This window comes from Miscanthus floridulus, chromosome 2, assembly GCF_019320115.1.
Source record: "Miscanthus floridulus cultivar M001 chromosome 2, ASM1932011v1, whole genome shotgun sequence".
Classification (NCBI taxonomy): Eukaryota; Viridiplantae; Streptophyta; class Magnoliopsida; order Poales; family Poaceae; genus Miscanthus; species Miscanthus floridulus.
In genome coordinates this window covers 101,608,725-101,631,454 of record NC_089581.1, presented here as the reverse complement: position 1 = coordinate 101,631,454, position 22,730 = coordinate 101,608,725, and the positions used below count along the sequence as shown (strand labels likewise).

The 22,730-nt window shown below is 46.6% G+C and overlaps 1 protein-coding gene across 3 annotated transcripts in view; it reads right to left on the bottom strand.

Moving 5' to 3' along the window:
* Nucleotides 1–21,661: 21,661 nt before the first annotated feature.
* The window catches only part of LOC136527320 (uncharacterized), a 30,884-nt gene continuing 29,815 nt past the window's right edge, over nucleotides 21,662–22,730 (bottom strand). For 2 of the 3 annotated variants that reach the window (XM_066520010.1, XM_066520024.1), the window contains 2 exons: nucleotides 22,449–22,525; nucleotides 21,662–22,313 (listed from right to left, as the gene is read on the bottom strand). In XM_066520010.1, the coding sequence (XP_066376107.1) occupies nucleotides 21,914–22,313; nucleotides 22,449–22,525 (477 nt within the window). In that variant the 3' untranslated portion in view covers nucleotides 21,662–21,913. The remainder of the gene's footprint in view (nucleotides 22,314–22,448; nucleotides 22,526–22,730) is intronic. The other variant, XM_066520019.1, reaches the window with a different exon arrangement.

Here is a 22,730-nt window from a genome sequence, read left to right as displayed (position 1 = left end):
CCATGTGGTATGGGCATCTAGAGATAGGGGCAGTACTAGGCTCTAGCTCAATGGAGAATTCTACCTCCCTGTCTGGTGGCAACCTAGGAAGATCTTTAGGGAAAACATCTGGGAACTCACATACTACCGAAATTGAGGTAAGATCAGGAGAGGCTTCAGCATGGGCAGCAATAGGTAAGACTGGATCTGAGGGTACAATAAGAGATATCCTATCCTCAAAAGAAGGAAGCCATAACTCCACACTTCTCCTCTTCATATCCAATACTACCCCATACACCCGCAACCAGTTCATTCCAAGAATAGCATCAATGCCTTGCCCAAGCATTACCATGAACTGTAGATGGTAAGTGTGGGTGGTTAATACCAAACTTACTATATCCATGTGGGTATTGATGAACATTTATGAACCTGCAATACGGATCTTATAGGCATAAGGTATAGCCATAAGTGGTAAGTTGTGCCGCTCTACAAATCCCATGCTTATAAAGGAATGTGATGCACCAGAATCGAACAACACATAAGCTAGATGGGAGTCGATGGTGAACATACCAGCCATCACCGGCTCCTGCTACAAAATCTACTCAGCATCTGTGAAATGCACCTGGCCAGATCTACTGGGCACTTTCTTCTTGATTATGGTCCTCTTGATAAGCAGGGAGTTCACTAATGGTTGAGTAGACAGAGCTGGCTGGTTCTGGGGACAAGCTTGGGCATAGTGGCCATCTTTGCCACACTTGAAGCAAGTACCAGGCTTGTTCCCAAATCCCTAGCGAGGTGGGACCTGCTATCCCTAAGACTGCTAGGGCTGCACCTACTATGGGGGTGCACGGTACTGTGTGGAGGAAGTTTGAGAAGTCTACTGGGGTTGCTGGAACGAAGGCCCGCCTGATGACTGATAGGACCCCGTTGGACAACCTGTACCTTCTGAGCATGAGGGTGGCTAGAAGACCCCGTAGCCACCCGCTTCCTCTTCCACTCTGCCTGGGACTCCCGCTAGAAACCCTCCATGGTGATGGTGGCGTTCATCAGCGCCCCGAAGGTCTAATAGTTTGCTGTGTATAGCTTCTCCTGAAGGATGGGAGAGAGATCACGAAAGAAGCGGTCCTTCTTCTTGTCGTCAGTGTCCACATGAATGCCAGCATACTAAGCCAAGTGATTGAACTTATTCACATAGTCCATCACTGTCATACTCCCCTAGTGTAGCTCTAGGAACTTAGTCACCTTCCGATTGATGACACTAGTAGGAATAAAGGACTCTCGGAATGTGGTGGTGAACTCCTACCAGGTTGCCGGATGATCAGGCTGCTCCATGGCATGGAAGGTATCCCACCATGCACTTATGGACCCCAAAAGTTACTGCGCTGTAAAGCGCACCTTCTGCTCATCGGCCACATTGAGAAGCAGAAACTTCTGCTCCAGAATGCGAAGCCAGTGCTCTGCATCTAGGGGCTCATTCGACGGTGTGAAAGTGGGTGGGTGAGTCTTGAGGAAGTCCTGGTAAGAGGATGGTCCCTCAGGATGGCGATGTCGATGGGGAACCCTACAGGCCCCCCATAGACCGTACTATAGGGAAGTGGGCCTTGGTAACAAGGCCCACAGCCCAATCGCCAAGAAGAGCACGGAGCAAAGCAACATGCAAGACCAAAACTCCAATTCGGACTATATAAGGAAAGGCGCCCGAAGCATAGCTTAGGACTCTGACCTTGTATCCAAGTAGAACACAAACAACTCCTCTCAACACCTAGACTATAAAGGGCTGGTGAGGATATCCCCTGTAAAAAACTAAACACACCCAATACTCAAAGCAATACGACACAAACAGGCTAAATGCCAAACTGGACGTAAGGTTATTACTCGATCAAGTCGAGGGCTTGAACCAGTATAAATCGTGAGTCTCTTTGCGTAACCACCGAGTTTCGCTATTCGCCGAAGCCCGAACAACTGTCCCAGGTACCCCCGTGGTAGGCTATCGGTGGTAAAACATCGACAGCTAGCACGCCAGGTAGGGGCTTTCGATGAATTTTTTTCTTGAGAGCTCGGCGGACCTTGACCTCAAGATGGCTTTTCTGGCGGGAACAACCTTTGTCTTTGGATCCTAGATCTGTGAGGCTGATGGTGATGGCAAGCTACGTACCTGTCTCCGAGAAGAAAAAGAACTCGACGACAAAGTTGAATATGAACTCGCCGAGAAGATGACAAAACTTTCAACTTTGGATCCAACTCGGAATGAAGAAGAAAGCAGATACGAAACCGACTCTAAGAAAGAGATACAACCTGATTCCAAGACAATCTTCACAGCGAAAGAGCCAAGCCAAATTGGACTCGAAGACACAACAACGATCGTGAAGGAATACAACCCGTACAACTCCAAAAAGAACTCAGGAACATACGGACTATGCAACATGGCATCAATCTACCAACACTTTACCCATGACGAGATGAACTCAGCAAGAAAAATACTCTTGGAGGGAGCACAAGAAGGGATGATCATGACAGTTACCCCACAAGACTGTGTGGTGCATTGGCCAGGTTCTTTCACCTCAAGCAAAGCCCAGACTAGCATGTACATTAAAGAACTACCTTATCAAGAGGGAAAAGAACTCGGATCCAGCTCAGAAACTACCGACAGCTCAACCAAATGAAGGATGAAGCACCATACAAGAAGAGCTCAGAAGAAGTACACTGTATACATGGTGGAGCAGTTAGAACAACCTTTGGAACCACCACAGATACTAGATATAAAATCTTTAGACGAATCAGAAGGCAACATCTTGCCGGATGAGAAAAGCGACAGCAACGAAAATGATGAGCAAAGGCTAGCAAGACTAAAGAAGAATAAAATGAAGGCTAGAAGAAGGAATAAGGCTAAACAAAGGAAGCAAATCTAGAATAAGTACAAGGTGGAACTAACGGAATACAACAGAAAGAAGGCGGAAAGAGAAGCCGCAAAAAGTACAAAAAGGGAAAGAATTGAAGAATTAACAAAGGAGTTGCACACCCTCACGAATAACAGAAAAACAAAGGAAGATCAGAAGAAAGAAGTCGGGGGATCAGAAAAACAACCCGGTGAAGAAGTTCCATAGGAGCCACAAGGACAACAACCACCCAAAAAATCAAGTTTTCAAAGGCTAGGACCAGTAGAGAGTGACGATGTTAATGGAAGGTAGGAACATTACTCAAAGTAACAAGAAAGAGGCAAACCAGAATTGAGCCAACACTACCAAGAAATATCAAGAAGATTTGACAAAGAAGATGACTACGGAGAGTCTAAGTTAAAAGAAGATAGGTCTTATTACAGAAGGGCAAGATCGCCAGACTACCGAAGAACGGAACCATACGACAGATTCCCTTGTTTCGCAGGAAGACTACAAACATTGAAGCTACCACACAAATTTAAACCAGCAAATCATTCTAAGTACGATGGCAAAGTAGAACCAAGACAATGGCTAAGAGTTTATTCCCAATCTATTGAGTTAGCCAGAGGAGATGACGACATCAAGGCTCTATTTTTCCCAATGGCCCTTGAAGCAATGCCACTATAATGGTTTGACAAATTGAGGCCAAGATCAATCATATATTGGGAAGACTTGCAAGAAGCTTTCTGCAACAACTTTGCAGGCATTATTACCCATCCAATGACCACAGCCAAGTTGAAAGGAGTAAGGCAAAGGAGAGGAGAAAGTCTAAGGGAATACTATAGAAGATTCGGAGAATTCAGGGCTCAAGTCCACGACATTACCGACAGAGAAGTGATAGAAGCCTTTGCGGAAGGAATCTTAGCAAACTGGCAATACAAAGACTATTTCAATGAGAACCCAAGAACAAATGAAGATTTCAAGAGGGTTGTTGAAAAGTTGATTTCATCAGAAGAAAGAACCCGGCATTGGTTTGCTAGGGACAACCCAAAAAATAGAAGACCTGATTACAGACAGCAAGACAAAAGGCCGAGGCAGGACAACATGGTGGCAACCACAGACAACAAGAGAAGATACAATGACAACAGCAGCGGTGGCAATTACAATGGCAACTACAACAATAACAACAACAGTAACAACAGCGGGTACAATAGTAATAGCAACTATCGGAGCAACAACTACCGAGGAAGAGCACCGGAAAACATAAAGAACATGCCATGTCACATACACCCAAGAACCAGACACAAGTTAGTTGAATGCAACACTTTTCAGCGACAATTCATGAAAAGAGAAAACAGGAATCAAAACAACTCGGAGCAAAAGCAAGAAGAATCTAAGGAGGAAAAGAAAGCTGAAGGAGATTATCAAGAACCCAAACGCCAATTAGCAGTTATATTTTCAGGTGTTCCTAACACACGAAGCAAAAGGCAAGAAAACTAGCTCACAAAGCCATCATGGCAGCTGAGCCAGCCATCCCAAGATATCTAGATTGGTTAGAGTACCCCATCCACTTCACAAGAGAAGACCAATGGACCAGTGCATCAAACATAGGATGCTACCCGTTGGTACTAGGTCCAACTATCATAGGAGTGGCAGTAACTAAAGTACTCATCGACGAAGGAGCTGGGCTCAACATAATTTTCACAGATACTCTCAGAAGGATGAATCTGGATTGTGAAAGACTAATGACACCAACAAGCACACCATTCTATGGAATAGTACCCGGCAAAGCAGCTATGCCACTCAGATAGATAACCCTACCAGTCACCTTTGGCACACCAGACAAATATAGGACGAAATTCATCAAATTCGAAGTTGCAGACTTTGAATCATGCTACCACGCAATACTTGGGAGACCAGCTTTAACAAAATACATGGCAGTGCCACACTATTCATACCTACTACTCAAGATGCCAACAACAAAGGGCATATTATCATTGAAAGGAGATCTAAAGAAAGCACATGATTGCGACGTACAAACTTTACAAATATCCAAAAGATTACAAGACATAAAGGAAGGAAAGGAGATTGCAATACTAGCCAACGAAATGAACCCGGATGAGATTCAAATACCGGCTAAGAAGCCAAGCAACTTTGCACCACCAAAAGAAGCCACTACCAAGACTATTGACTTGTTGACTGGTGACCCGGAGAAGACGACAATCATCAGTGTAAATCTCGATCCCAAATAGGAACTCGCGCTCACCAACTTTCTTTGGGACAACAAAGATATCTTCGCTTAGATGCCGACCGACATGCCAGGGTTCCCAAGAAAGTTGGCTGAGCACATAATTGATGTGAACAAAGAGTCCAAGCCCGTTAAGCAGAAGCTACGAAGATTCGCTCCAGACAAAAAAGCAGCAATCAAAAAAGAGATCACCAAGGTCATGGCAACGGGATTCATCAGAGAAATAATCAACCTGGATTGGCTTGCCAACCCGGTCCTAGTTGAGAAGAAGAATTCAAAAGAATGGCGCATATGCATTGACTACACAGACCTCAACAAGCATTGCTCAAAAGATCCATATGTTCCACCAAGGATTGATCAAATCATCGACTCAACAGCAGGATCAGCTCTATTATCCTTTCTAGATTGCTATTCAGGCTATCATCAAATATCTCTAAGAGAAGAAGACAAAAGCAAGACATCGTTCATTACACCATTTGGGGCATATTGCTACAAATCAATGCCTTTTGGGCTAAAGAATGCAGGAGCAACATATCAAAGAGCAATTCAAACTTGTTTGGGGAATCAAATCGGAAGGAACGTAGAAGCATACATTGACGATGTGGTAATCAAGACAAAAGAACCTGGATCATTGATAGAAGACCTCGAGGAGACTTTCAAGAATCTAAAAGCATGGCAGTGGAAGCTAGACCCCACAAAGTGTGTTTTTGGGGTCCCATTAGGACAACTACTCGGATTTCTAGTCAGCAACCGAGGAATTGAAGCAAGTACAAAGTAGGTTAAAGCCATCATGGATATGAAACCTCTAAAGAAAGTTAAAGACATACAGAAGCTTACAAGATGCATGGCAGCACTCAATAGATTCATCTCCTGACTAGGAGAAAAAGGGCTACCTTTTTTCAAATTATTGAAAAAGGCAGGAAATTTTGAATGGACAGAAGAGGCAGAAGAAGCATTCCAAAAGTTAAAAGAATACCTGGCATCATCACCAGTAATGACACCACCAAAAGGAAAAGAGGACATGATGCTATACATTATGGCAACCAAGAGCGTTGTCAGCACAACAATTGTGGTTGAGAGAGAAGAACCCGGACACGCTTACAAAGTGCAGAGACTAGTCTATTACGTAAGCGAAGTACTAATAGAATCAAAAGTGAGATACCCACACGTGCAAAAACTACTTTATGCAGTGTTGATATCATCAAGAAAGCTAAAACATTATTTCCATGAACACAAGATTACAGTGGTAACCAATTTTCCACTTCAAGACATTCTATGCAACAAAGATGCAATAGGTCGGATATCAAAATGGGCAGTAGAACTCGGTGCTCTCAACCTAAACTTCAAACCAAGAACAACAATCAAATCTCAAGCATTATCCGACTTCATTGCTGAATGGACAGAAACCAGTCAAAAAGAGCCCGAACCAATACTTGATCATTGGAAAATGTATTTTGACGGCTCCCTAAAGTTAGGAGGAGCCGGAGCAGGAGTGCTATTCATATCACCAGAAGGGAGATAGTTAAAGTATGTGCTACAAATACTTTGGCAGGCAACTAACAATGAAGCAGAATATGAAGCATTAATACATGGTCTAAGAGTTGCAAGCTCACTTGAGATCAAAAGGCTACTTGTCTACGGTGATTCAGCTGTAGTAATCAATCAAGTCAACAAGGATTGGGATTGTACAAAAGACAATATGGATGCATACTGTGCAGAAGTCAGAAAATTGGAGAAAATTTTCCAAGGGCTAGAAATCCATCATGTACTAAGGGATTCCAATGTTGCAGCAGATGTGCTAGCCAAACTGGGGTCAGATAGAGCAAAAGTACCACCTGGTATATTTGTAGAAGAACTCACAGCCCCATCTATCAAACAACCCGGGAACACAGAAAAGGAGAAGGAGACAACAGATCCGATGGAAATAGATCAAGCAAAAGAACCAGACCAATTAAGACAGATCATGGTCATACAAAATAATTGGAGACAAACATACATTGATTTTATCAAAGAGAAGAAACTAACCGAAGACAAAGAAGAAGCAACCTGGGTTATACGAAGAGGCAAAAACTACATTCTGGTGGGAGACAAACTATACAAAAGAGCAGCATCATCTGGAGTACTGCTTAAATGTGTTCCAATAGATAAAGGAAAGGAAATCTTGGATGAAATCCACTCAAGATGTTGTGGAAATCATGCAGCCTCTAGGACACTGGTCGGCAAAGCATTTAGAACCGGGTTCTATTGGCCAACAGCACTCAAAGATGTAGAAGAACTCATCAAAACATGCAAGAATTGCCAAATGTTTGCCAGACAATCACATGTGCCCACTCATAATTTGATATGCATACCACCAGCTTGGTCGTTCTCATGCTGGGGGCTGGATCAAGTTGGACCACTCAAAAAAACAAAAGGAGGCTTCGAATACATATTTGTGGCAATCGACAAATTTATAAAGTGGATTGAATATAAACCTTTGGTCAAATACAGTGTAGAAAAGGCAGTGGAATTCATACAAGACATCATGCATAGGTTCGACATGCCCAACAGAATAATCATGGATCTTGGTTCACCATTTACAGCAAGAGAATTTCAATACTGGGTAAAAGATTGTGGGATAGAAATCGACTTTGCATCAGTAGCACACCCATAGGCCAATGGACAAGTCAAAAGAGCAAATGGGCTCATATTACAAGGCTTAAAACCAAGATTATATGAAGATTTGAAAGATTATGGTGGAAAATGGATCGACGAACTACCAAAAGTAGTATGGGGTTTAAGAACCCAGATCAGTAGAGCCACCGGCTACTCACCTTTCTTTCTGGTCTATGAATCAGAAGCAGTACTACCAGCCGACTTGATATGGCTATCTCCAAGAATAGAACAATACGAAGAAGGCGAAGCCGAAGAAACAAGGTGGTTAGAAATTGATTCAATAGAAGAAATAAGAGACAATGCAATAATCCAAAATGCAAGATATCAGCAAGGACTACGAAGACATTATGACAAAAGTACTCAGCCTTGATCACTAAAGCCAGGGGACTCAGTATTACAACTAATCCAGAAGAAAGATGGATGACACAAACTACTCAGTCCATGGGAAGGACCCTTCATCGTGAAAAACGCAACAGGACTCGGCACATACGAGTTGATGACTCTAGATGAAATACCAGTGAAGAATACTTGGCATATCAGCCAACTCAAAAGATTCTACAATTAGTACAACATATTATACTCAAGCTTCAAGAGAAATAAAGCAGAAATTCTTCAAGAAGAACGACTTCAGATATAAGCCCTGTTGAATCGACAAACCAACCCGTAATTAGGTTGGGGATAAAAGGGGCATCCCTGTTAACAGCTAATCCAGAAACGGTTGCGCTACATGGGCAATTTTGTCACTCAACCATATGGAGATGGTTTGACTGACGGCCGATGGCCAAATAGCTTCTTGGGTAAGGAGACCCAAGCTAGAATTTGTCACTCTACCATAAAAAGACATGGTATGACTGACAGCCCTGTCCAACGAACAGAACCAACCCGTACTCAAGTTGGGGAAAAAGGGGCAGCCCTGTAGATAGCTCAACCCGGAAACGGTTGTTGCTAAACGGGCGCAATCGCTTACCCCAAGAGCTGGTACGATTGCTTACTTTCCCTGCAAACAGCCAACCCAGAAATGGTTGTGCTAATATGGGTCCGATCGCTTACCCCAAGAGCTGGTATGATCGTTTACTACACCCAACAAGCGGCGCTATCTACAAAAACAACTCGGTCGCCTACACCAAGAGTGGTACGATCGACTACCTCGCCCAACAAGCAGGCATCTACAAATATACAACTCGGTCACCTACCCCAAGAGCGGTACGATCGACAACTTCGCCCAACAAGTGGCACAATCAACAAAGAAAACTCAGTCGCCTACCCCAAGAACGGTACAATCAACTACTTCACCCCAAGAGTGGTACAATCACTCCAACAACTCGGTCGCCTACCCCAAGAGCGGTACAATCGACTACTTCGCCCAAAGAGCGGCACAATCACTCCAACAACTCGGTCGCCTACCTCAAGAGCGATACGATCGACTACTTCACCCAGCAAGCGGCATCTACAAATTTACAACTCGGTAGCCTACCACAAGAGCGGTACGATTGACAAACTTTGCCCAACAAGCAGCATGATCAAAGTCAACTTGGCTACATATTCCAAGAACAGCATGACCAACTGCCTTAGCCCAAGAGCAGTCAAAACAATTATACAATTTGGCAAGAATGGCCGACCAACTCGCCCTAAAAGCGGCAGGAAACAACCCTACAAGGATGGTTGTCTACTCAAGAAAGTAGTATGATCAAATCCCACGCCCAAAAGGGTGGCCAAAAACAACTCTACAAACCGGATATCAACATGCAGTCGATTATTGTTACCCGAAGAGCGACAAAACCAGTCACACAAAGTGGAAGGACTACTCAGAAATTACACAAATGTAGTAAAAGAAAGATAGGTCAAAGCCTGTTCATAGCAGTCAAAGACAGATTCAAAAGCAGGGCAAAGCCTGATCATATTCACAGAAACAAGTATATATTACAAGAAACCACAAGTTCATTACACTAAATGTCTAAGGAGCTGGAGGCACAGTAGGAAGCACATTCATCTATTCCAAGATTTGGTCTGATAGACCACTAAGCTCTACTTTGGCCTCCTCCCACTGTCTTGAAAACTCAGCCGTTATAGAAGCTTCAGTAATCCGCTCAAGAGGGGCATCAGGAGCAACAACCTGGACATATGAAACCACATTGTTGATGCATCGATGAAAGCCACCCCTTACAAAATCATAAAACCAGGAAGAAAGCACCGGTATTATGCCTCCAAGGCCCATATCTCTGTCTTCTCGCCAACAGACTGAAGTAATGATTGGAGCGACTGCAGCATAAAGAGCCTGGAACTGCTCATGGGTAGCCTTCAACTTCGCCTGCAGATCTCAAACAGATTTTATGGCCTGAACAAGATCTCGGTCAGCGCTAGATCGTATCAATTTTGCCTGAGCAAGAATATCTCGGGTTTCTTTCAACTTCGAATCAGTAAGGGTACTTACAGACTCAGCCTAATTTTGTGAAGTACGGAGGGTGTCAGTCATCGCCTCCCTATCTTTCAACCAATTACGAGCAAGAGCTGAAAGAAAGCAAATCAACAACTCAGAAAAGAAAAAAGAGCAAAACCAAGGGAAAGCAGTCGATCAACAAAAGATTAACTTACCAGCCAGCCTCTCCTTCAAGTCAGAATTCTCAGCCTGAGCGGTATCATGCGCCTTCTCAGCATCAAGCACCTTGGCATTAAGGGCGGCCTCCGTCAGAGCATGCTGCTCCTTCTCATAAGTTAGGACAACTTTTGCCTAATCCAGCTCATCTTCCTTTCTTTTCAAATTAGCCTCAGCAATGGTAGTAAATTGCGCCTCATGAGGACCAAATAAGACATCCTGATCTTGAAGTAAAGACTGCAAAACAAAAATATGTGAGATAGAAGTAGAAGAAACCAATATTGAAAGTCAAAAAAAGAACTCGGATACCTTGAGCTCGGCGCCATAAGCACCAAAAAAGGTTTCCCAAGAAGAACCCAACTTGGCCAACCGTTCAACTCGGCCAAGCTGAGCCATTTCCTCTCCTGAACGAGTTAGCAGAAGAGTACTTGGCCCAGATGCTGACGGCTGATCAACAGCAGCAGCAGAAGTAGGGGGAGGGTAGTTATCAGAACCCTCACCCACTGCCGCATCAACTTGAGCAGCAGCCTCAAGGGAGTACAATAGAGACGACCCAAGTGGCAGACGAGCAGCAGCAAAAATGCCCGAGGGACTATCCATAACCCAGTGCTCCTCCTGAGAGGACACCAGGGCCCCAACATTTTGTTCCTCAACATGTGGCTCAAGAGGAGCAACACGAGGAGGAGAAGCTATAAAAAGCAGAATTATAAGTCTACAAGGATATAGAATACATAAATTATACAAGAGACGGAAAGGCAAGGCAGAACAAGAGCTCACCAATAGCAGATTCTTGTAAAGCTTTTTTAGCCCAAGGGCTAGAGAAGATGAGGCATCCTCAGAAGGCCTACAATGAAAAAGAACTTGGGTCTATCAAAAATAGAATAAGATATCAAAATCAGAACAACCTTCTTAAAGTCACCAGCCACCTCCAAGAAAATGAAGTCGGGAAGTGGCACGGAAAACAAATCATCCCCAACCACCCCAAAGGAGGGGATCGGGATGGCCTCTGGGACAGAAGCAGAAGCAATTGTTACATTTGGGACACAAGGAGCCCATGCATGACTATAGAAAAAAGAACTCAGTCAGAGCAAATCTTACAAGATACAAGGGCACTCGAGAAGTAAAAACTTATGAACGAAGATTAAGGGGGACTTCATCATCAGTCAACTCCTCATCAACAGCGATAGACTGACCATCTATCAGAAGACAAGAAGAACTCAGATGAATACACAAAAGTAGGTCAAATCAAGACAAAGCCAGGAAAACAACTCAGGAAAGGCTCAGTGCAAGCTCACTTATGATAATATTACCTGTTGGAGGGTGTTGACGAGCTGAACGTCGCCTCTTGGGCAAAGACTGCTTAGAAGCAGCCTCAGTCCGCCACTTCCTAGATAACAGGATATATCGAGCAGTCCGAGGATCAGGAACATACTCAACATAGGAGTGTTGACCTTCAAATAAGCCAATAGACAACCTGGTAGAAGAAGAAACCGGCCCTGAAACAATGGTTTCAACCATGTTGCCAGCAGCAGCGACAACATCATCTTCATCTTCTTCAGCCTCCTCCTTGGCCACATCATCAGCAGCAGCAGTAGGGACAATGAGCTTAAAAGCCCGGCCATAGTTCTGCATAAAAGAGACAAAATCAGTATAAGATCAAAAAGACCTGATACAAAAGAACTCGGGAAGGCATACGCATACCTCAGGAGGAGGATGAGCAGCATCATACTCGTCCACATGGGCGGGCATCACCAAGACACCACTAAGAATCCTCCCCAACCGTTCAAGGATGATTTCTTCAGACAACTCGGCATCCAGAATAAGTCAAGAAGGATCTGGGGAACCAGTGTACTCAAAACCAAAGTGCACCCTCTACATGAGAGGTTGCACCCGGTGACATAGAAAACTGGCAACTATGCCATTGCCAGTCAAACTAGCCTGCTTCAGTAGGCTAATTCGAGTAAGCAAAGGCTTAAGTGCCATGAGCTCAACCAAAGAAAGTTTATCCTTCCAAATAGGAAGAGAAGTCAGAGTGAGAGAGAGATCGGAAGAAAAAGAAGGGAGCGGTTTTGGGATGTAGAACCACTTCTTGGCCCAATCTCTTATAGAATCAGAAAGAGTAAGAGAAGGGAAAGTTTCTTTACGTCCCTGATGAGATTGAAGGAGACAACAGCCAAAGAAAGGAGGATTTTTAGAATCAGACGGCCGCATACGAAAGAAATAACGAAAAAGGAGAAGAGGAGACGGGATTCCAATAAAAGTTTCACAAAGATGTGCGAAGGCAGAAAGGAAAAGAACCCTATTCAGGGTAAGATGATGAAGCTGAATCTGATAAGATCCAAGAAATTCTAACAAGAAATCGGATAGGGGAAAACAGAGCCCCGCTCGCACAAAAGGAATGAACAAAACAGATTGATCGGGAGAAGGGGACAGAATCACATGCTCACCAGGCAGCAAGTAATTGGAAAGAAACTTCTCCTGAATGAGCCCATGCGCAACAAGCAGATCCAGCTCCACCTCCTACGTCGACGGCTTCGGGAACTGCCTTTGCATCTGTCTCATGGCCATGAACTCAGGATTGTCAATTTGCTTAAGAGTTTTCTCCTTGTCAACAAACTCACCCTTGCCCTTGTTCTTCTTCACCATCAATCGAAAGCAAGGGCCAGATGCAGTAGCAGCAGCAGCAAGAGATTTGAGGCGGCGGATGCAATGCTAGGGTTTTCTCAGCAACGAGGATCGAGGAATTTTTCACCACAAAGGCAAGTGGAGCAACAGTAACAGGGCAGTCATTTTTATAAAGGGAAAAATACATGGCCCACGCGACCCAAGTGAAAACGGTCACCAAAAATTACCGTTCCGCAATCAATGACATGCACAACGGAAAAGGAAAGCTGCGGTCTGTTCAGATCTCAACGGTTAGATGCCAAAACCGTTCACAAGGAAGCAACGCAGAAAAAGGATACAACAAGTCGGCAACAATACTACACTACAACCAAAGCATGTAGATATAGAGAAGAACTCGGATACAGTAATAGACAACTCGGCCTCCAGCAGAAACCATCTTATTCATGATTTCTTTCACTCAGAGAACATTGAGATTACAATGGAGTACAAGATTTGATAAATTCAAAGAAAGCAAAGGAGATCATTCTAGAGTGGCAGCAAAGAACCCAGTGGAATTAGAGGTTGCAACCCTCCGCACCAAGATTCAATATAACTAGCAGAATAAACACAACCTAGATACATCACAACTATAGAGGATGAAGCAAATCCTAGGTTATGAACAGGGAGATAACCACGTTCTGGACAAGCACACTGATATAGTTACCTCCAAACCAAGACTAGCAAACGACAAAGACCAAAGGAGTACAAATCAAGAACCTTCTACCGGCTTCTTCTCAATAGAAAAGAACCCGGAGAAGGCTCAGGGGCTACAAGTACCCACCACAGGAAAGCACATTTTTATTTTTTTGACCCTCTAGCTTTTTTTGTACCAAAAAACAAGAGGCTCGGGGGCTACACTCAATGAGTGCAATTTTTTTGCAAAATTGCACTCGCTGCACTCAAAGGAAAAGAACTCGGAGGACATCAAGACAGAAAGACCCTCTAGCTTTTTGTGCCAAATAGCCAGAGGCTTAGGGGCTGCACTCACTGAGTGCACTTTTTTCAGCAAAAGTGCACATCAGTCAGAAGAAGAATCAAAGAAGACCATCTCAAGATTTCACTTCAAGAAGAACCCGGATCAAGTCTACAACAACTCAGCCCTTGAAGCTCAATCATGAAATGCTCGGGGGCTTGTCGATGGGGAACCCTACAGGCCCCCATAGACCGTACTATAGGGAAGTGGGCCTTGGTAACAAGGCCCACAGCCTAATCGCCAAGAAGAGCACGGAGCAAAGCAACGTGCAAGACCAAAACTCCAATTCGGACTATACAAGGAAAGGCGCCCGAAGCATAGCTTAGGACTCTGACCTTGTATCCGAGTAGAACACAAACAACTCCTCTCAACACCTAGACTATAAAGGGCTAGTGAGGATATCCCCTGTAAAAAACTGAACACACCCAATACTCAAAGCAATACGACGCAAACAGGCTAAACGCCAAACTAGACGTAAGGTTATTACTCGATCAAGTCGAGGGCCCAAACCAGTATAAATCGTGAGTCTCTTTGCGTAACCGCCGAGTTCCACTATTCGCTGAAGCCCGAACAACTGTCCTGGGTACCCCCGTGGCAGGCTATCGGTGGTAAAACATCGACAGGCGGGCACCACCCCTGTTCTCATAGTTGCCCCCGTGGCCTCCACGGGCGAGGCCCGTGACAGCTTGTGCCATGATCTCCATGGCACGGGCTGACTCATGGCGAGCAACCAACAGCTCCGCCATCATCTCAGCGTGAGTCATCGGAGGCGGCGGTGGTGGAGGAGGAGCCAAAAGTGGAGCCCCATGGCTCTCCTCGTTGGGCTCATGGGCCCGGACACTCTCGCCTTGGCCCTCGCCAAGACCATGAGTCGCCCCTGCGCTGGTGCTCCCACGTCTAGACCTTAGATTCATCTGTAAGAGATATGAACCATCCATTAGAACACCCTCCCGATCAGAATCAAGGGATTAGAGAAATGACAGCACATTTATTAAAGCATTCATTTAGTTAGTCCTATCAATTTACTAACTCAATTATACATGAAGGGGGATTTTAGTTTGAGTAAGATGCTATTATTATGATGCATGCTTCGGCCTATGCGCTCACTCAAGCCGGAATATAGCGGCATTCGTTAAATTTCCGGCACATCGCACACTCACTTTCCATATACTAAGCGCTTTCTTACGCAACGTAAGTCAGTGTACCTATAGAAAACTGATTAGATAAAACCAGTGCTGCTATCCTAGATAGACCATATTGCTGGCTTATACTTATTTACCTAATCTAATCATATCCTACTTTTCGCAAAACTTTTGTTGGTCAAATTTTTAAGTTTTGAAAAAGGGTGATGAACTCGTAACCATTATTGGCTCTGATACCAACTGTGGTAGAACCGCCCAAAATAGCACGCTTACAGAGGTGCTCATCTCCCACCAGATACTAAGCACCCCAAAAATAGGCTACCACAAGCGGTATCTATCGGGCACACCCCAAGGAAGAACCCAAAAGATCCATATTTTTCCCAAGGATCTAATAATGAGAATGAGTTACAATACAAGTCCATTTCATACATCAGAGATTCTTAAAAGTACATTATTATATTACCAAATGTTAGAGTGCGGAATGATAAACAGCAGAATTTAAATAAACATCTAGTGATAGGAGCGAGGATTCCGTCTGAGCCCACCAGAAGAATCCTTCACACAAAGGTACTTCTCAAGCATCACCTGCAACAGGGGTAAATAAACCCTAAGTACACAATGTACTCGCAAGACTTATCTGACTAGTGGGAATAATTTTCTGACTCCAAGGAATATGATAATCTTTATGGTTTGCTGGTTTCTTTTGGCAGAAAGCAATACTAATAGTGAGTCCTTATTTATATATTATTATCAGTCAGATTAAGTTATCATCTAGCCAGTCCATATAAGCCCCTGTTCTACTTTCAAGCAAGAGTTGAGCAATCAGTTCCATTTCTTCTCCTTTTAACTTTTAGTTCTTACTATAGTGCTAAACCGCAGACAAGCCGTACCAAATTTCCCAGTGATTCGCGAATCAATGTACCCAGCTGGGTGCCCCGAAAACACACGCCCCACTTGTACCCTAGGCACAAGTAGGACTAACCCATCACTCTCCTATCCTAGGTGTCTAGGTCCCCGTCCAAACTTGGACTCCAAGCCCCCACTCCTGAGTCCCAGACTCAGTGTGGTGCAAGGACCTCCACCATCTCCATCTCCAATCAGTCGGTCCGGAAAGAGCCGGATCCGCGATAAGAGAGCAACAAGTCTTCCCTGCACCCATACCCAAGTATGCGTTTGGGACAATAAATCTGTGACTTGCCTAGAGTCATATGCAACGGCCGGTCCTTAATCGACACAGATAGGGAAAAAGTGTAACCGAGCTATGCCCTGTTGGCCACAGGACACAACCCCTTACACCCACCAATACCCAAACCATATCCCTGCCCGGTCACCATTTACCTTTACCATTTTATCATGAGCAATCATATTTATCACCTACTTGCAAGTAACACCAGGTTACTCACGCTACCGATATCCTGAGCATAGCAGCTACTCGACCTGTACTAGTAGGACTCATGGGTAGATATATTTATGCATGTAGTTTCCATAAAATGCATGTAACTTAAATACATATCACATATATATATTCAGTGATCATTAAAATAGGGGTTATGCACCGGGGCTTGCCTTGGGCAGGCGGTGGGTCAGTAAGGTCAGGACCAACAGGCTCTGGGGCTCCCTCCTGCACGAGGATCTCCTCCTCATACTCCTCAATGACCTCGTCGTACTCCAGTTCGTTGACGGGCATGAATTCTACCAGCTCGTGATCTACATGCATGAAATGATGATGCAATACTTAGTAATCTAGCAATAGCAACTCTTAAAATAAAGTACCTATGTCTAACTACTACGCTAGTGCTACCGACCACAGTATTAAGTTATCTATTGCTATCAACAAGTCTGAAGTATGACATTCATCATTATAGCAACTACAACTATCCTTACTCCTAATGTTGATTTACGCTATATACAATAAAGCAAGGATAATAGCTACTCTACTTATTAATCTACCCTAGGGCTACAAAATTTACAGCAAGTACCTACCAACCTAGTGAGCCTACTATAAAAATTTTTATATCTATAGCTATCACCAATCTTCCCCAAATATTCCCACAAATATTAATCTACATAATACTAAGCCATCTAGTTTGAATTTATGAACCTACCATTGTCACGGCTAACTGTAATCTAACTACACTAACATGTAGATGGTAATTTTGCGAACTTAACAAACTTGGTTTCACTATTTTTGGACATCTACAGAATTTACTACAATTTATTAAAGTTCAGCTCATAACTAAATTAAATAAGCATTTGTACTTTACTAGAAATTGAAGAAACTAATTTCTAACTCGTGGCCCAACTCGCGCGGCCTAGCCGGACGATGGCCCACGGCGGGGAAGGATCTGCGCGCGCTGGTAAAATTGTAGAAACGCCCCTGGACTACTCTATATTCCCTACGAGCTCTAAGGCACTATTCCGCTAGTCTATGGTTTTATGGTTACGCCCTTGGAATATTCTATCTTCACAACAACTACATCCTCGACACCCGCGCACATGCTCCGGCAGGACGGCGCTGGCACCGACGACATACGCCGGCCACAGCAGGTCTTCCCCTTCCCAACAATCGAGCCAACCCTTACCTAGGAGCGAATGCGGCATGCTGGGCGAAGAAAACACGAGCCCAAATGTAATAGCATGGTCTAGCCATGGCGGCGGAGGTCCTGCAGTCACGGCGGTGCCGTTCCAGTGAACGTCACCAAGGCCAGGGCAAAATAGGTAGCTAGTGAGCTCTAGTGACTCACCACGGAACCCTTTGAGGCGGTGATTTGTTCGGAGATAGCCTGAGCTGAGCTGGCCACGTGCGCATGGGGTGGTACGGCAGCGCACGATGATGGCACGGCCGCGTCAGGGAAAGCGGGGCTATGGTAGCATTACGGTCGAGGTGCGCAGTGTACTTAGGAGGGGAAGACGAGGCCTGTGGTGCAAGGAATCACCATGGGGTGCTTTGAATAGGTGGCTTGTCGTCGGTGCACACCCGTCCGGTCTTAAGGACCCGGCGGAGCGGTGATTATGAATTGAGGCACTATGCGGCGGTACATGCAGCGCGGTGGGGTCGGTTGGGTGGCCGGCTGCCTAGCGGAGCTAAGGGCATGACTAATTGAATCATGGTACCGTCACCACGGCGAATCGAAGGAAATGGTCCCGCCGGCCATGGCGACAGCAGAGACAGGGGGTTTTGGCACGGCTTGGCTCGGCACAGTCATGGCCATCAACGCAAAGTACAAGTGCACACAAACGATGGGAACAGCGAGGCGTGCTCCAGGCGGCTGTCCGCACGGCCGAACCCGCAAGCCAGCGAAGCTCGGTGCTACGTCACAGCGGACGGTGTCGGACAAGGGAAGCAATAACGCAATGTGACGTCGAAGTGATGGTGGAGCAGGCGACCGTCCCACGCGCGTGCAGCCGTGGTGAGTCAACGGGAGCAGTGCCGAGCGTGGCGATGGATGGCGCGTAGCGCGGCCAGGGTACCGCGCGACGTGACAGCGCGGCAGAGCCGCCAGGGCCCTGGCGTAGTGCGCTTGCGTGCGTGCGTGCGAGTGCCGGGCAGATACGTCCGCCCGAGCAGCAGCGCGGGACCCGACGCACGTCTGGCCAGTGCAGGGCAGGGCGCGGGCGGTGTCCCGGACGCAGCGCGACAGCCATGGCAATGTAAACCGCATGCCATCGCGTGGTGGTAGGCGACCGAGGCAGCAACACAAGGGCCATGCGCGCGACGTGCTTGCACAGGGCGGCAGTGAGGACGCGGCCGGCGCTTTAGCGCGCGCTGGGCGAGCCAGCAGCGGCGATGACCGTGGCCAGCACGGACTCTGTTCAATTAGGTGACATGCACGCTTTTTAAAGCTGTCGCAAAACCCTACCCAAAGGTCCAAACACCAAACAACTTCTTCTATACTCCAGTGGGTACGTAAAGCTATCGACCTATGCCACGACATCATGCTACTTCTTAAGCCAATCTCTCTACAAAAATTGCCAAACGTGGCTTCGTCGACCCGTTTTCAACTTACGTGAAATGACTTAAACTTCGAACGGTTTCGCATCGAATTCCAATTTCGACCTACTTGATATACTAACTAACGAACCTCGTCCTCAACCGCACATATTTCATCGTCGCCTACGAAGTACGTACTACAAACTTTATTAAAGTTCGCATACATGTTCTACATCATTTTATTCGATAAAAATTCGCTTAGAATACTAAACGATATAAAAGCGACATGAAACGTAACATTTGATCCTTGTTTCGGATGAACGTTTCAAGTGTCGTACATTGATTTATACTTTATGTTACCCACATTTGCACATAAGTATGATGCTCATGCAGTGTTTTAGCAAAAACTGTATAATGTAACACCGAGGGTGTTACAGATATAGAGGAAGGCTGTCGGGAGCGCTGGCTCGACGGTCTGTGTAGGCATCGTGGCTACGGCGATGAGGAGAACTGCGAAACGAGCGATTGGGTGAGGAAGAGAAATAGATCCGTTTCATTTTTTTAGATGGACAGTGAGGGGGAGCAGGCCAGGCTGGTCCACAGTCCTAGGGAGGCACCAGATCATTAAATGTACTCGTGCGTTGCAACGGAACCCAATGCATATAGGAATAGGACTCTGTATTATCGCTAGATGTGAGTTGTTCTAACTCGTTCACATACGAGATATGTCTGACACGACCTGATATGCATTAGAATCGGACTCCGTATTCATCATGGCTAATGTGAGTCCTAACTCATATGAGTAGGTATCATGAGTCCGGATCATGAGTCCCTTCACTATCCGAGTAGTTATGGGGAGACGATGAAAAAATGGGTGGAAAGAAATTTGGATCTTTAATATTAAATATATATAGAGATATAAATTAGCATCCTTATCTCATCCACTCAACCGCTCATCTTTCTCTAGATCCAACCTCTCCCCTCGCCAGCCATCAGGCTTCCCGACGGCAGGGCTGCGTGACCGTGGGCGCCCTCCCCTCTATGCCACTCTCTGGCCGACTTCCGGTCGTTGAGGGCCTTCTCTACCAATTTCAGGAGGGCGACGGCGTCAGCCATGATGGTGTCCGCGGTGGTAACATGTTGGTGGCGTCGGTGCGCGGTTCCCACAGTCACGGGCGAGTCCGAGAATGGCTCCGTACGGTGTGGCGGCGGCTACCTCCCCCTCCATCCAGGCGCCGACGATTGCCGTTACGCACCTCCCACCATCACGGGCAAGTCCGGGAACGGCTTTGCATGGTGTGGCGGCGGCCGGCACCCCCGTCGCTTGCCGGTGCGTGCCTCCCACCATCACGGGCGAGTCTGGGAATGGCTCCGCGTGGATGGCGATGGCCGGCACTCCCTTCTGTCTAGACATGGACGCTTGCCGGTACGTGCCTCCCACCGTCGCAGGAGAGTTCGGGAACGGGTACGTGTCATGTTGCTGTGGCCGGCACCCCCACTCCGTCCAGGCGTGGACGCTTGCCGGTGCGCGCCTCCCACGGTCGCGGACGAGTTCGTGAATGGCTCTGCGTGGTGTGGCGGCGGTCAGCACCCCCCTCCATCCAGGCATGGAAGCATGTCGGTGCACACCTCCCACTATCGCAGGCGAGTCTAGAAGTGGCTCCACGCGTGTGGCGGCGGCCGACATCCCCTCCTCCATCCAGGCGTGGGCGCTTGCTAGTGTGTACCTCCCTCTGTTGTGGGCAGGTCAATGGGAGAACCATCAAAGGTTCTGGGTGAAAGCTCAGCTCAGATCAGTCTGGGCTAGCGAGAATTTCCTTCTTAGGTGTCGCTGAAGAAACTATTGTTGCTGCTTCTCCTAGATTGGTCCGATCAATGCAGTTACCCCTCGGGCACACGGCTCGGGCGAAAGCCTTGCAAGTTTCTGCTTGGCTGACGATGATTACATGTTGGCGTCATTCACCTTCTTGGAGGCATCGTTGAAGAGCTCCTGTGAATTGGTGTGATAGTCTTTGCATTTCGCTGGTGTATTTGTGGTTATGCCACTTTTTGCCCTGGTGTTGGGGTGCCTTACTGTTGTTGTTTTTTCCTCTAAATGTTTGTAAAGCATAAAACGAGCCGTTTGGAGGGTAATATCAATATATATTGAGTAATCCTCCGGTGACATTAAAAAAAAAAGGGGGCTGCATATGGTCAACCGTCAACGCGTGGGCGCGTGGTGAACTGGATCCACAGCCTACGCCGGAGCTCCATCGAGCGCCGCAGGACCAGCGTGCGTAACAGCGCAGTTAATAACGCGCGGTGACAGACGAGCGGCATTGACGACCGTGTGCTCGCCTGGTTGCGGCCTTGGCACCGACGATGGAGCTCCCATGCGATTCCCTCTTGGGAATACTCGCTGCTGCACGCATCCGCGCCAGCCTGTGCCCAAATCTACACCTGCTCGGGTGAGGTCCCAAACGTATCTGCATCGGCTCCCCTGCGTGCGTAGGGGCCGCAGCAATGCCACGATGTACAGCGGGCTGCTGGTGCTCAGCCTGCTGGAGCCGCCGGAGCAAACGAACCGCGTGGGCGATGGAGCTCCTCGGAGGGGATCCAAGGAGTGTGAGGCTACTGTTGACTGAGCAGCCAGCTGTTTGATAGTAGGATCAATGCACGATTCTGTTGACTGAGTGAGCAGCCACCTGACCTGCTCCAGTGTCCATACGACACAATGCAATTGAGGAAGCCTCCGTTAGACACAAGAAGGCAATAGCAAATAGACTAGTGCAATGGCTACTCTATGTGGACAACATCAACAGCCAAACGCATGCTATTTAGCGTGCCTATTTGTTGGACAAAATTTTTTTTAGTCACGGGTGCTGCTTCCTCTCCCATTTCCCTTCTCTCCTGCCCGTGCCGGCAGCAGTGCCGCCATCCCGCTCCCTCCGCTCCGCAACCTGCCTCGAGGATGGCTTGCTGCTGCCTCGTGGCCCATGCGGCCTCACGCCATCCAGCTCAGGATCTCCGTTGCTGCTGGCGTCCTCGGCCCAGGCGTTGTCCTCGTCGGCAGAGCGCTCGCGAGGCTGCAGAATCGTCGGAAGGTTGCCCCCTGAGAACGTTCTTGATCCGGCGAGCATGACGGTGGGGGCCCTGGCAGGGGCGGACGCCTGAGCAGAGCCCCCCTCTTGGCCTCGGCTGCTCGACCTCAAGCTCCCCGCCTCCTGCTGTGCTCTGCCGCCATCCCTTTCACGGTACCTCTCCCTGGAGCGGCTGCAGAATGAGCAACTCACGGAGGTGATTACAACAATGTTGCAAATGGCTAGGCTTATCACACCAATGGTAAACGCAGTATCTGAATAGAGGGGACCAAAGTAATACGGTCTAACCATACTACACAGACTACACCTGTTGGGATTGGCAGAGAACTCACGCCTTGATGACCGCCCCAACTCGACTTGCTCCAGTTCACGTTGAAGCTCTCTCTAAAGATCAACACAGTAATAATAAGAAAACAAAAATAAAAGGCCATGCAGACTGGTATAGTAAATACCATACGGACGTATCATACTTTGAGTCACTGTCACTGAGGACATACTATGCAAACACAGGTTCTAGGAATCATAACTCAAGCAAGAATTTGCGCATAATAAACATATATATATGGCATAAACAAGAAAGTGACTCAAA